Below are 13,469 nucleotides of genomic sequence, written 5' to 3' on the forward strand. Positions count from 1 at the left end.
ACATTGCAAGGGACACAAGCCGAATCTATGTGAATCAAACCGTAGGAAATTGATGCTCGCTCCTATACACACAAGTCGACATCACCGCCATCCATCTCCGCTCAAGAATTGCTCTGCTTAACCAATGACAACCTTGCCGTCCTCGGGGAAGTCGTATGCGGGAATCTCCAGGTTGAGCGGGGCAGGTCCCTTTCTTATGCGGCCAGAGATATCGTAGTGGGATCCGTGGCAGGGGCAGAACCAACCTCCAAAGTCACCGGCCTCACCAATGGGGACACATCCCAGATGGGTGCAGACACCTAGTGCTGTTAGTCCTGGTTCATTGTAAGGATGTGTGCGGTGACGTACCCAACATGATCAACCACTCAGGCTTCTGGACACGGTCGGAGTCGGGCTGGGGGTCACGGAGAGACTGCCACTTGGTGTCGTCGGCCTCCTTGATCTCGCCCTCGGTGCGGTGACGGATGAAGACGGGCTTGCCTCGCCACTTGATAATGACCTGCGCTTATCAGCTCCACTGTCCGGATATGCCGCGTCGAATTGCGAAACGTACGTTCTTGCCCTCGGGAATGGCAGCGAGATCGATCTCTACCTTGGCCTGAGCCAAAACATCGGCGGAGGCGGACATGTTGACGAGGAAGTCTGTTGGGCGGAGTCGTTAGCCGTCCGGTCTTCATCAATTCGCGATCCAAATCATCCCCAAAATAGCCAATTGCTCTTTCCCAGCTCCAAATATGCCATCCACCTTGTTTCCAACGTTTTCCACCCGTCCGTCGAGCTATCGCAATGTTGGAGACCTACCCTGTACAGTCGCCTTCGCGCCAAGCGCACTCAGCGCACCCATGGTTCCGACCATGAAGTACTGGAAGACCTTGGGGCCGGTCTCGCCTCCCTTATTTCTGTATGCGGCGAACGAGGGGATCTTGGTCGAGTCCGGGCTGCCCTTGAAGGGGCTGTCGAACGAGGAAGCCGAGGCGTTGCGGGTCTGCAGAGCGGTGCAGCCGGCCGCCCGAGCGACGGGCATCTGGTGAGCGGTCCATGAGCGTGCAATGGCACGGGTTGTGTTGGCGAGGGCGGGCATCGTGGACGCGGGTGGGCGGGGGTCGTTGTCGTTGATGGGGAGGAGCTTAGGTCGGGAATGTTGAAGTTTTGGCGGTTTGGCAAGGAGCGTTATGTCAGGTGTCGTGTGATTGGCCCATCGCCCTTCCGCGCGACATTCGCCAGATTTGAGCGTCATCGGCGAGCATTACCACAGCACCGCACAGTGGCAGAGTCGATCTTGAATTCATCTCATTAATCATGAACCTAACAGGTCAAACTTTAGTACGAGGATTCTCGTTGTAAAAGCGAACAAACGCGACACTTCAATGTCCTTCTCATAAACCCGCGTTATCTTTTATTTAGGTATCGAACCATCCACTCTTCCTTCCTCGTTCAGCCAAATGATGCACGATAGTAGTCAAGACGGCAGGCGCTCTGGGTAAGCACCCTTGTTTGAATGTCTTGGCGACTGCCTGATTCCATGCGTGCCGCACGCAGCGTATCTCTCTTCGGACACGCGAAAGTCGTCTGGAAACAGTTGCTCCTCTCTCACTTCATTGTTGAATCCACTTTGTATCACTACAAGTAACCTCTCACAAACAACAAAACACACATCATGCCCCCCAAAGACTCTGCCATCACATCCTACTTTGGGCCTAAGATGGAATCTCGCGCCCCAACAAAAGCCAAGGAAGCCACCAAGAAGACGACCGGAAAAGCGACCATGTCACCATCGCCCGAGCCACAAGATAAAGGCAAAGGCAAGAGGGCACTATCAGGATCTCCGGCACCAATACCTGAGAAGCGACGAAACATAAAGCCGGCAGCCAAGCCCACAACATCGCGCCATCTCTCACACAAAGATGTCCCCTCGAACAAGCTCTCCCCATCCCCAAGCTCGTCTGATCTACCTACCCTGACTCTCACTTACCACGCTGGCGACATCTTCGACGCACCCCCACAAACCCTTCTAATCCACGCCTGTAACACTCAAGGTGTATGGGGTTCAGGCATAGCCAAAGCCTTCAAAGACGACTACCCGAAAGCTCATGTCATCTACAGAGACTTCTGCACCAAAGAACACCTACTCAAATCTAGACCGGTACCCACCGGCACCGCCTTGCTTATCCCACCTGTGGATGTCGGGAAGCGGCATTGGATCGGGTGTCTGTTCACTAGTGCAAAGTATGGCAAGGGTAAGGATAAGTCGGATGTTATTGTCGAGAACACGAAGCCCGCTATGGAAATGCTGTTTGAGCTGGTGAAGATGGCGGGAAGGGTTGAGACGGTCAGGATGTGCAAGATCAACAGTGGGGCATTCGGGGTGAAATGGGAGAGGACGGAAGGCGAGCTGGAAGGCATTGTAGTTAGGGAGCGGTGGATGGGGAGTGTGGAAGTTTGGGAACCGGAGATGGGTTAAAAGACTAAAGGGAGCACGAAGTACGTGCATGTGATGCATATTAATCCACGTCAAATGTCCACTTGAGGAAGGTTCGACGTGGACAATCACTTGTACATTTGGCACTATTCTGGTGCAAATCGCATATTTGTAGGCAATGAAGCCATAATGTGATCGGCCTTCCAAACAGCTGAGCGCCATTCCCATGATATCCTTAGCAAACGCCGTTATGCAATGCAAAATGAATCCGCTTCCATACCGTTCTGTCTCTGCCTACAACATCAAGAGCCGATTTACTTTTGACCATTGATCGCAGTAAATCCACCTGTTGACCGCCTAGCCTCTGGGCTCTTGCTTGCACTCGCAGTGGGTTGGCGAGGGGGCCCGCGCATCTCCATCTCGATCTGCATCGCCGCTGCGTCCTCTTCTGGTTCGCTGTCCTCCACGCGCTCGACTTCTTGGTCGACATCCATGGCATCAGGCGTCTCGTCTGGTTGCGCAGGTGTAGGCGATGTCGTTGAAGCGCCGTTGGTGGGTGTCTCGGTGTCCTTGTCCGCACTTTCTGCCGTCTTGGAAGCACCGTCCAGCGTCTTCTGTCCGTTGACCGCGCCATCCTTCTTCCCGTCCTTCTCCTTCTTCTTCGCGTCCTCCTTCTCCTTCTCATCCAACTTCTTCTTCACAGTGCCCCATGTACTTGTCCTGGGCGCAACATCAACCAAGAACTCGAGGTTGTCTGTCTTAGATATCGCGCTGCTCACGTCGCGGTATTGTATGTTGCGGCGCGGCTTACGCTCCGCTTTGACGACATTGTGTGTGGTGGTTGCGAGGTGCTGGATGAACATTTCTGTGGCCAGTGCGATGGCGAAGGCGGCATTTTTGGAGGTCGTGATGCGTTCGGGGTCCGCTTGGATTATCTTTTGCACGCGTGCGACTGTGGAGTGAGTTAGCTTGATTGTCTGCTGCGAGGAAAGACGAGAGTACTGGGGACATAGGGAATTGAAGACATTGCGCTCAACGCAAGCGGAGCCGAACCAGTCGGTCGTTATGAGGCCACCACAGGCGCAAGTCGCAGCAGTACTACACCGTGGTAGGGTGGTCTCCAAGAGGCACGCAAAGGGTCGGAGTGACGACGAAGGTGGTGGAGAGAAGTGAAGATGTGTAAATTGTTACTTACGAGGAAGCGACACATGGCCGGTGATTTCCTTGTTTGGCGCAATCGGAGTGTTGTTGTAGGGCATGGTGAAGGAAGAAGTTGTTGGTCTAGTGAAATGGGCGCTGGATCGATGAGTCCTCCCAGCGTGCTGTTTGAGGCTAGTTGCGAGTCCAAAATATGAATAGCCAAGTATATCTGTGGGTAGTGCGAGTTGACACGTTCCAGTCGCGAAAATTGGCCAAGAGAGGTGTCTAGTCGCGTGCAGTAGTCGTGTTGAAGATGTCGTGTACCCTGGTCGATACAGGGCGATCGCCGCGGGCTGCTCCAGCCGAGGAGGGCGTCATTAGGCTACTCCTCTTCGTCAGCAACCAGCCATCTTATCTTCCTGCTGCCTGCGTGATCCTCAGACGATAAATACGTGTGTGTGATATCTTCGTCCTGTCTTGACTCTACCAATTGTATTCCGGTGTTTTCATCTCGTGTCGAGCAACAATTGTCAACCCATCAGGGTACACCTGCCAACCATGAAGCTCTTCATTACTAGTCTGCTCGCCGCGACTGCAACAGCGTCCTTGTTCTCCCAAATCCCATTCCAGGAGAAGCCAGAAGTGGAAGGCTTCCAGGTCTACCAAAGTCCATTCTCCGAGCACCATTCGATTCGCATAAAGCATCAACAGAGCGACACTATCTGTGACGCGCGCTCCAAGCAATACACCGGCTGGTTAGACATCGGCTCAAAGCACATCTTCTTCTGGTACTTCGAATCACAGGACAAACCCTCCGAAGATCCGCTCCTGCTATGGCTAACAGGAGGACCGGGTGGCTCAGGCATGCTTGGGCTGATGGGCGAACTGGGACCTTGCACGATCAATGAGTTTGGCAACGGTACCGTACACAACGAATACGGATGGAGCAAGAACGCCAACATCATCTTTGTTGATCAGCCCGCTGGTGTGGGTTTCAGCTACGTCGATGAGGGCATCCCGCTTCCTGCGACAAGCTTCACGGCTGCTGAGGATATGCATCACTTCTTGCAGCTGTTCACGAGCGAAGTCTTCCCGGATCTTTTGAATCGCGACTTTCATATCACAGGAGAAAGTTATGCTGTAAGCACATGTTGCTAACCCCGCAAGACACTCACTAATCGAAGATAGGGCCACTACGTTCCAACACTCGGCGCAGAAATTGTCACGAAGAACCTTGAATATCCTAAGCGTCCGCAAGTCAATCTCAAGTCGACCTTCACGGGCAACGCTTTTGTCTCACCTCGGGACACCAACTTTGGTTTCTGGGAAACGCTGTGCACTACGAACCCCGGTGTGGAGACTCCCGTATTCAACCAGACCCGTTGCGACATCATAGCTACCAACCTCCCTCGTTGTATGGCACTTATCGACGTGTGCTACAAGAACCCTGATCCAGCCATCTGTCTCGCAGCCGACAACGTATGCATGGAAGGCGTTGTGCTCCTTTACGATGGAGAGTCTGGAGCAGGAGGTCGCAACAGATTTGATATCACGGATGGGTGCGAGACGAAAGACGAGTTCTGCTACCCAGAGATCCAAAGGATACAAGACTACATGAACGTGCCGAAGGTTTGGGAAGCGCTTGGCGTACCCAAAGCTATAGCCAACTACACAGGGTTCTCTTTTGATATTGCGTTGGCTTTTGAGCTTACTGGGGATCTGGTATTCAGCATGCAGCCTCAGGTTTTGTATCTTCTTGAGCATGGCATCGACGTGCTCTTCTACCAGGGTAATTTGGACCTTGCTTGCAACACCGCAGGGAACTTGCAGTGGGCTAGCACGATGCAATGGAAAGGCCAACCTGCTTTTGTCGCACAGCCAAAGAGGTCCTGGGAACATGAGGGCAAGGAGGTGGGGTGGTTTAAACAAGTCAAGACAGTGACTACAAGCGGGAGAGAGACCACGTTTGCGTTCGCTACGGTAAATGGAGCAGGCCATCTGGTACCGATGGACAAGCCGAAGGAAGCGCTGGCGCTGGTTGATAGATGGATCACGAAGAGGAGCTACGCGTAATTGTCGCGTGATAGATACGTATTGTGTTCTGCGCAAGGCCGCACTTAGCTCAGCAAAGGATTCCGCGATCGCATTATCGAGGCATGCAATTTTCGTCAGCCCCAGTACCATATCGGCTTCATGCATGTCATCAGGCTTCTTGCGTTTGGCGCCCGAAATATCCATGGGTTGGTGTTTGTTTTCCCCACCATGATGTAATTGCTACCAGCTACGTCATCATGGGTCCTAGCCTCTGCGCAAACTTCAGACCCTTAATAAAGAGGGGAGAAGACACACTCACCCAACAACAAACACAATCAATTGCCACTTCTCACTTCAAACTACACTTTACAAACCTTCCACTTCTTCCCACTTCCACCAACACACACATACAACATGTCTGGAACTTCCAACGTCGGTAACAGTGCGGTCTACGAGTCCCAGGACCAGGTCACCCGGTCCAACGCCGAGATCGAGCAGGAGAAGAAGGAGGCCCGCTTCCACGAGGGCAAGGAGCACTCTCACAAGGCCCAGGACTCCAGTATGTTCCTCTCGGCCTCGCGTGCATTTTCCTCAGTCGACATGCCGCGTCATCAGCCATCTCTTTACAAGACCGTTCACTAACAATCACCCGCAGAGGACGAGCGATCCATCGCCAACAAGCTCGAGCGCGAGGAGAAGCGTGAGAAGGAGGGTGAGGAGAAGTCTCTCGAGGACCGCCAGCGCGAGCAAGATGCCACCCTTCCCGCACGCGCACACGGCAACGAGCCCTCCAAGGGAGCCAAGATCGACCAGGAGCTGAGGGAAGAGGACGAGGCTATGCTTAAGAAGAAGGGTGCCAACTAAAGTCGTTGTAATGAATGACGATTTCGATACCCCGCACACATACTCAGCGTGTTAGGAGTTGGAGGAGGAAAATAATGACTTGGATTGACGATAAAACGTCTCCATGAAGCCCGCCTGAGACACGGCAAAGGCACGAATCAAATAATTTCAACTCAACATTTATTGCCAACAGTGTGTGACTGTGAGATGGTGGAAGCCAGGTCCTCGTGCCTTGACGCGAGAGCTCTCCACATTGTCGTGCTTACCCCTCGGTGCCTGACTCGTGCAGCCTCGGAGATACGCCGATGGCGACCTCATAACCGCTGCCTCCTGTCTCCAAATCCCCAATCGCCTCCCCCACGTCCTGCAATCATCAGTTGCTGCATTACAAAGCATTGCGGCGTACATGCCTAATCTCTCGTCATCTCGCCAATTCCTCCGCACTGCTACTGCCTTCGCCAAAGCTCCCCTACGGCCCCGCGTCACACCTACAAGTGCCCAGCTATCGAACATCCTCCAGCAACATACCGCAAACATGTCGACAAAGATGGCAGAGCGCCTAAAGGGCAAGACTATCGTCATCACCGGTGCTTCTTCCGGCATTGGCAAGTCCACAGCAATCGAATTCGCCCGGACACAGCCCGACGACCTCAAGCTTATCCTCACTGCGCGGCGAGAAGACACATTGAAAGAGGTCGCACAGGAAATTCAAGGCTTTGCAAAAGGCGTCAAGGTCCTGCCAGTCAAACTTGACGTCAGCAAGCCGGACGAAGTCCAGAACTTTGTCGGAAACCTACCACAAGAGTACAAGGACATTGATGTGCTCGTTAACAACGCGTATGCCACCGCCTCCTCGAATGTTTTATACCGTTTGCTAACATCCAACCCAGCGGCCTTGTAAAAGGTGTTGCGCAAGCTCCCGATATCTCGCCCGCCGATATCGACACCATGTTCAGTACAAACGTAACCGGCTTAATCAACATGACGCAAGCCATCCTACCCATCTTCAAAGCGCGATCCACACCCTCCGGCGACATTATAAACATTGGTAGTATCGCAGGTCGCGAGCCCTACCAAGGCGGATCCATCTACTGCGCTACAAAGGCTGCTGTGCGCTCCTTCACTGATGCCATGCGCAAGGAGCTTATCGCTACACGGATACGCGTCATCGAGATTGATCCTGGACAAGTTGAGACAGAATTCAGTGTAGTCAGGTTTGGAGGCGACAAAGAGAAGGCGAAGAAGGTCTACGAGGGCGTTGAGCCGCTGACACCGGAGGACATCGCAGAGGTTGTGGTATTCGCTGCGGGACGGAGGGAGAATGTGGTGTTGGCTGATAGTCTGATCTTCCCAAACCATCAGGTATGTGCAACCGGAGGAACGAGACATAGTACACTAACGTTGTATAGGCGGCAGCGACAGTCATGCACCGGAAACCTACCGGTCAGTAGATGCGGCGATCGATGTGTACATAGCGACTACTTATGCGCAGTTCAGAGACGAAGCAAATATCCAGAATTCGACCTTTGTTATGAAAGACCTGTTTGCTGGCCACGATCTACCTCATGTTTCATGCTTGCGACTCCATCTGTTCCCGTCTCCTCACAATGTCTCTCCCTTCTTAATTCTTGTCTCCACATTCACGCGGACTGTCTTCGGAACAGGTGGAAGATGAAAATATAGCCTGGGCCCCGCCCCGCCGTTGCTGTGGTGAGCGCTGGCAAAAGAGAGACCCGCTTCTGGATAACTCAAACGCTCACACAGCTTTTGTACACACCGACCCCAGTTGTACCCCACTATAGTGGTGAGCGACCACGCCTTTCGTCCCACATCATCTCGACACTCAACTTAAGTAGCTGGCCATCATGCAAGCCGCGCGCGTTTGAGCGCCGGGTCTTCTACCACCACGGACGGAAGCACAGCGGTCAACCGACAGACAACATGGCGCGACTACGAGTTCCCGCATCGCCAGTTGAAACTCGTCGCGCGAATTATGCCCATGAAGGAGCCGGGAACAAGACGCCCAGCCAACCTAATCATTCAGGCCCACAGCCTGAGATCAATGTAGCCTTCGATTCGTCTGCCAATGATCCCCCTGAACATCCCACTTCCTTTCCGCGCATTGTAAGGAGCTTCGCGTTAATGGACGTGAAGACAAAGCGAGATGTACAAGGTTACGTTGTCGGACAGTACAAGGCCATTAAGCAGATGGGCCACGAGCACATCACCGCGACTGGCACCAAAACTGTCTTCTTCCTTGGTCAAGCACAGCAAGAGGAAGAGTTCGATATATTAGACGAGGATATGAAGACTGACCTGGGCGAGTACGTCAACGAGGATGAGGATGCGGATCGCTCATGGCGTGGGGTTTGCGACTTCATGCAGAAGATTCCGACCTCCAAGGCTGTGGCGTCGACAGAGTTTAAGGATAAGAACATTTTGGATACTGAGACACCTCATCAAGCCCGCTTAATGCGCGCCCAGAGTGCGCCCTCTCTGGCTCGATGTATCGCGAATGCTAGCTTTGACGGCGCCGGATCAGAGACAGACTCTGACTCAGAAGACGACGACATGGATCTTGAACTGAAGATCGAGAACGCACTCTCGTCATTTGCTAGAAAGGTCGAGGAATTAGAGGATGTAGCAGGAGCGCTGTCAGTCACGCCACCCGGCCGCACATATCCTGATGCTCGTTCATCTACACCATCGCCTCCCAAGGACATTGATATACCTTACCCCTGTGGACCAAAGCAAAACTCTCGACTTCGTCGGCATAGCGGTAACCGTTCACTCGCATCATTGATCGCTCACGCCGAGGGCCACCGCACGCCTTCGTGCTCGTCACCTTCTGCTTCGCTCTCTTCATGCCCACTACCTGCCGGTACCACCTACAATCTCGTCCGCAAATCCTGCTACGACCCAAACTTTGAGGGTCACAGCCCTTGCGCCACGTATGATGAGGGAATTTGGGGACTTTCAGCGGATGACGCTCTGTACATGCTACAAGAGCGCTTTAGAATAACACATGGCGCTGGCGACGGCACAGGCTTTGATAGTCGCGAATGGCTGGAATATAAGCTTGAGACTGGACGCAGCATGGTACATGGCCCGTCGCTGCTACCATTTGGGACGAACTGCTATGAAGCTGAAAAGCCCAGGCAGATCAAGGACGCGGATGATACCCCGTACGCTAATCGACCCGAAGCCACGGCTCAGATCCGCACTTTATCTTCTAAGGATACCCTGAACACTAACTCATCCGTCCGGAATTCAGTGTTCTCAAAATGCACTTCGAGGACTTCCATTTCGTCTTACCGGACCAACCGTCCACGGTCTGCACGAACTGAACATTCTCGGCTTATGAACGCACTTGGCCCCGACAACGATACTGGAAAGTGCGGACATGGCTATGAAATCTCTGCGACTACAGGGTGCAGCTCTTCTGTCGCAGGTATTGTTCCAAAAAGCGAACACTTTCAAGGTTGTGCAGGTGGCACTGTGCGGGGTGGGAAGGGTACACTCAGTCCACCTATTACCACTACCAAAGAATGGGCTAGTGGGCTGCGGACGTGGGAAGATGAAAGCTGGCTCAACGCACCCGAACGCATTGGAAACGACTTTGAAGACGCCCAGAACTCTATCACGAGGAATGAATCCGAGGACTGCGACGTAGAAGAGCTCTCACAGCTACGTGCGTCGCTAACGGAAACTACGGACAATGACGAACCCATGCGGCCTGAAGTTATCGCCAACCGCCCGTATACGGCTCCGCTTGTGTACGAGGAAGCCGCCGATTTTATTGAACATGTCGCCACTAATCCGGATGTTCATTCCGAATGTTGGTCAGAACCCTTGGATGGTTGCGCGAAACCGCGTCGCAAGTGGACTAGCAAGATGAAGCATTGTCTCAAGAAAATACCCCAAAACACAAAGCAGGCTACCCACGGCTATGTCAAAGCGACGAAACGATTCTCACGGACTGCTTGGCGCGTGTTGCCAGCTGCGCTGTCGAGCCGACATCCGTTCCAGAAGATCGACAGCATCCTCTAGATGGTCGGCTGGGGAACTGGGTCTGCGTCGGAACTCTTTAGGTGATCCGACTGGTCTCACGGACCGTTCACGCTGCCTCCGCAATCCACCCGGAACGATGGTTCGGCGAGCGTTTGGGCCCACTTCAGACCGAACATATGTTGGGGACATGGTAGATGCGTTGGAATTGATTGGATAGCCCCTGTGAATCGCTTTTCATTGGACGACACAGACATATTTTGTAGAGCATCTTTGCTTTTACTTGAATTCTCTTTTGGCGCGCTATGAACCCTCGATTCTAGATACCCACCTGCATGCATCAGTAGCATTTCCTGTCTGAATATAAGCCCTGCCATGTGCCCTCATTGCACTTCAAGCATTTTGTGTGAATTCCAAAGTGTGGTCGTGAATGACTAAGTCCACGAGGAGTGAACCCTGGTTTGATCAAGGGTCATCCACTGTCGCGACGTCACCACACAACGCTCTCACTTGCCAAAATGTCTTCGGTTTCTCATTCTTTACAAATTTCACTACTTAGCTCGCTCGTCGTTTCCCTCTTTACGAACGACTGCGCATCGACCACCACCGCGGACATTTACAACGCCAAGACTGCGTAAAATAGTGGACTCTCACCATTGCACACCCACGAACAAATTTGCAACTGTCTGGTTCACGTCACTCTTTCCATCACATTATCGCGTAGTTTCAACCGCACTGCGATCTCGCCAGCCATCACTGAACTTGATACGTCGACGATCTCCAACCCTTCGATTAACACTTACGATCACCAAACCAAAACAGTCACACAAGACATCATGGCTTCCGACACAGTCGCTAGTGTTAACCAGAAATTCAACTGGGCCGACGACGACGAGGACGAATTTGACTTGGATAGCTGGAATGCTACCGCCGACACCTCCGCGCCCACTGCCGCCGAGCTAGGCCCTCTCCAGGTCGCTCCCACTGGAGATGACACGAAGGAAGGCGAAGTCTACACGCTATCCCGCATCTCCAACGAGCGCGCCTATTGGTATCCTCCCGCCATCCAGGAGTCGTCAGACGCGGAGCCTACCCAGGAGGCAGAGGCAGAGCCAGTTGTTGAGCCGCCAGCTGAGCACTGGCATATCGCTGTACTTGGCTGCAGTCCAGAACACCAGGTCATATCTGCGCGGTACATCCTTATCACGCACGCTATTGGTCCTTCTTATGAAGGTAAAGAAGAGTCCGACGTCCCAGCCTATCCAGAATTGAGCGAAAACCCTGGCCACCGGTCTTACTATGCGAGAGGGTTCCGGGACTGGAAGATGAAACATAGAGGTTTTTCTTCTAAAAGGGTCTATCGTAATTCGCCCTTGAACATCGTCACTTCCATCGACAATGCGCACGAGATCGATGACATTGTCGATCCCGAAGAAGGGGCGGTAGAAGACGCCAATCGCGAGATGAACGAGGAGATTGATCGCATGATTGATGATCAAATCACCAACCATATTGATCAGTTCCAGTGGTTCTCCAGGACAGAACTTGAGAACTTTTACCACCAGTTTAAGGCTCAGGAGCAGAAAGCCGAGACCGGAGACGACGCGTCAGATGATGATGATGATGATGATGATAGCGATTCGGACGACGGCTGGGATGAAGAGGCTTACGAGCCATACAACGGTCCTCTTCACGACGAAGAGAAGTCGCCTACAACTACTGAATCAGTGGAGGACAACGAAACAATGTTGTCGGCCACCCGCCCATTCGCCGCCGCAGACAAAGAAGAGGAGCTGGACTTCAACGACGTCGTATTTGGAGACGATGACAGGTGTGATCAGTCGCAGAGTCAGGATGAAACCGACTCTGAGCCCGGCGATGAGGGCTATGTTTCCTCTTCACCACCAGACACTCCTTTTTTCGAAACCTTCAATAAAGCGGACAGCGTACACGCGCAAAACGCCTTCAATTCCATCAATGCGCGACTAAGCATGTCATCCTGGCGCCGCAAGACGATTTGTCGGACGGTATCCATGGACGCGCTCAAGACGTTTAGACAAACTGCCAAGTTTGAGCAACGAGTCGACGACGCTTTTGAAGATGATGAAGACAACGAGGACTTTGAAGATCTACAAGAAAACTTCGACATCGATGATGAGGTAAAGACATCATCGGATACCATGGAGAACACAGAGTTTGTCCTCGTCGTTACACCACCCGAGGATGAGCAAATCACGCAAGACTATCCTTCCAGCCCTGCGACACCTTTATCTTCAACAAGAGCCACTGTATCCGATTTGACTGAAGAGGATGACCAAGTCATTTCTGTCAAAGACGAATCACGCGGTACCCTCAATTCAGCCTTCACCTTCCCTAGCATATCCGCTAGTGAAGCCTCCCTCCCAAAGGAAGATGTTAGTACCGCAGACACGGCAATCGACACTTCCAAAACCTCCTCCCGGCGCTGGACCGATCCTCCAAAATACGACACCACCCTTTCTTCAATTTCGCCATTGTCCAGTCGTCGGCATACGAAGCATGCAAAGCATAGCTCTGTCTCACTGGACTATGTTGTCGGCGCCGTCTCAAAGAGCTGGCTCTACGTGGGCCAAGTGCCCTGGACGCAGATTGGTATAATGGGCGCTGGAGTAGTCGCCGGTGGATTATTAAGCATGGCGGGGCGTACCTGAGCGAGCCCGCTCTTCCTTTCTGTTTGTTCTTTTCTTTTCTCAAAATTTGGCTGCAAAGTTAGCGGAGGCGAAGTTATGCTGGCATTACTGGTGGCGTTATATACCCGGTGTGCTGTTCACCCACACATAATATGTGTCTCAAAAAGTACAAAAGTTAAACATTAATCAAGAAATTTATCACTATACTACGAATCCACCAAACCGTGTGACCGCTCCGACGATGTCACTATATGCAAGTACCATTTATAAAGTAGAAGTTCAATACTCAAGTCACAGTTGATATCCTTAACAAAGCGAATGTCATTTGAGAGCTGCTGTATCTACATCTGACTCAC

General features: G+C 52.6%; 8 protein-coding genes across 8 annotated transcripts; 6 read left to right on the forward strand and 2 right to left on the reverse strand.

The window, feature by feature from the left end:
• Window positions 1–117: 117 nt before the first annotated feature.
• On the reverse strand, window positions 118–1,081 carry FES1_1 (hsp70 nucleotide exchange factor fes1; the record flags this gene model as incomplete). The annotated part of the gene is made up of 4 exons (XM_051435192.1): window positions 118–299; window positions 349–499; window positions 554–642; window positions 802–1,081. The coding sequence occupies 4 exons, from the start codon at window positions 1,079–1,081 to the stop codon at window positions 118–120; spliced, it is 702 nt and encodes a 233-aa protein (XP_051291216.1).
• A 576-nt stretch (window positions 1,082–1,657) lies between these two features.
• On the forward strand, window positions 1,658–2,461 carry POA1 (ADP-ribose 1''-phosphate phosphatase; the record flags this gene model as incomplete). The annotated part of the gene is made up of 1 exon (XM_051435193.1): window positions 1,658–2,461. The coding sequence occupies one exon, from the start codon at window positions 1,658–1,660 to the stop codon at window positions 2,459–2,461; it is 804 nt and encodes a 267-aa protein (XP_051291217.1).
• A 272-nt stretch (window positions 2,462–2,733) lies between these two features.
• On the reverse strand, window positions 2,734–3,678 carry J4E90_005641 (uncharacterized protein; the record flags this gene model as incomplete). The annotated part of the gene is made up of 2 exons (XM_051435194.1): window positions 2,734–3,371; window positions 3,615–3,678. The coding sequence occupies 2 exons, from the start codon at window positions 3,676–3,678 to the stop codon at window positions 2,734–2,736; spliced, it is 702 nt and encodes a 233-aa protein (XP_051291218.1).
• Window positions 3,679–4,117: 439 nt separating this feature from the next.
• Window positions 4,118–5,632, forward strand: J4E90_005642 (uncharacterized protein; the record flags this gene model as incomplete). The annotated part of the gene is made up of 2 exons (XM_051435195.1): window positions 4,118–4,699; window positions 4,748–5,632. 2 exons carry the CDS (start codon window positions 4,118–4,120, stop codon window positions 5,630–5,632), a joined length of 1,467 nt encoding a protein of 488 aa, XP_051291219.1.
• Window positions 5,633–6,007: 375 nt separating this feature from the next.
• On the forward strand, window positions 6,008–6,457 carry J4E90_005643 (uncharacterized protein; the record flags this gene model as incomplete). The annotated part of the gene is made up of 2 exons (XM_051435196.1): window positions 6,008–6,152; window positions 6,249–6,457. The coding sequence occupies 2 exons, from the start codon at window positions 6,008–6,010 to the stop codon at window positions 6,455–6,457; spliced, it is 354 nt and encodes a 117-aa protein (XP_051291220.1).
• Window positions 6,458–6,971: 514 nt separating this feature from the next.
• Window positions 6,972–7,887, forward strand: J4E90_005644 (uncharacterized protein; the record flags this gene model as incomplete). Its single annotated transcript, XM_051435197.1, has 3 exons — window positions 6,972–7,273; window positions 7,327–7,798; window positions 7,846–7,887. 3 exons carry the CDS (start codon window positions 6,972–6,974, stop codon window positions 7,885–7,887), a joined length of 816 nt encoding a protein of 271 aa, XP_051291221.1.
• A 691-nt stretch (window positions 7,888–8,578) lies between these two features.
• On the forward strand, window positions 8,579–10,486 carry J4E90_005645 (uncharacterized protein; the record flags this gene model as incomplete). The annotated part of the gene is made up of 1 exon (XM_051435198.1): window positions 8,579–10,486. One exon carries the CDS (start codon window positions 8,579–8,581, stop codon window positions 10,484–10,486), a length of 1,908 nt encoding a protein of 635 aa, XP_051291222.1.
• A 794-nt stretch (window positions 10,487–11,280) lies between these two features.
• Window positions 11,281–13,134, forward strand: J4E90_005646 (uncharacterized protein; the record flags this gene model as incomplete). Its single annotated transcript, XM_051435199.1, has 1 exon — window positions 11,281–13,134. The coding sequence occupies one exon, from the start codon at window positions 11,281–11,283 to the stop codon at window positions 13,132–13,134; it is 1,854 nt and encodes a 617-aa protein (XP_051291223.1).
• Window positions 13,135–13,469: the final 335 nt, after the last annotated feature.

The sequence above is a fragment of the Alternaria incomplexa genome (assembly GCF_024043165.1).
Source record: "Alternaria incomplexa strain BMP 0042 chromosome Unknown scaffold_7, whole genome shotgun sequence".
Taxonomy (NCBI): Eukaryota; Fungi; Ascomycota; class Dothideomycetes; order Pleosporales; family Pleosporaceae; genus Alternaria; species Alternaria incomplexa.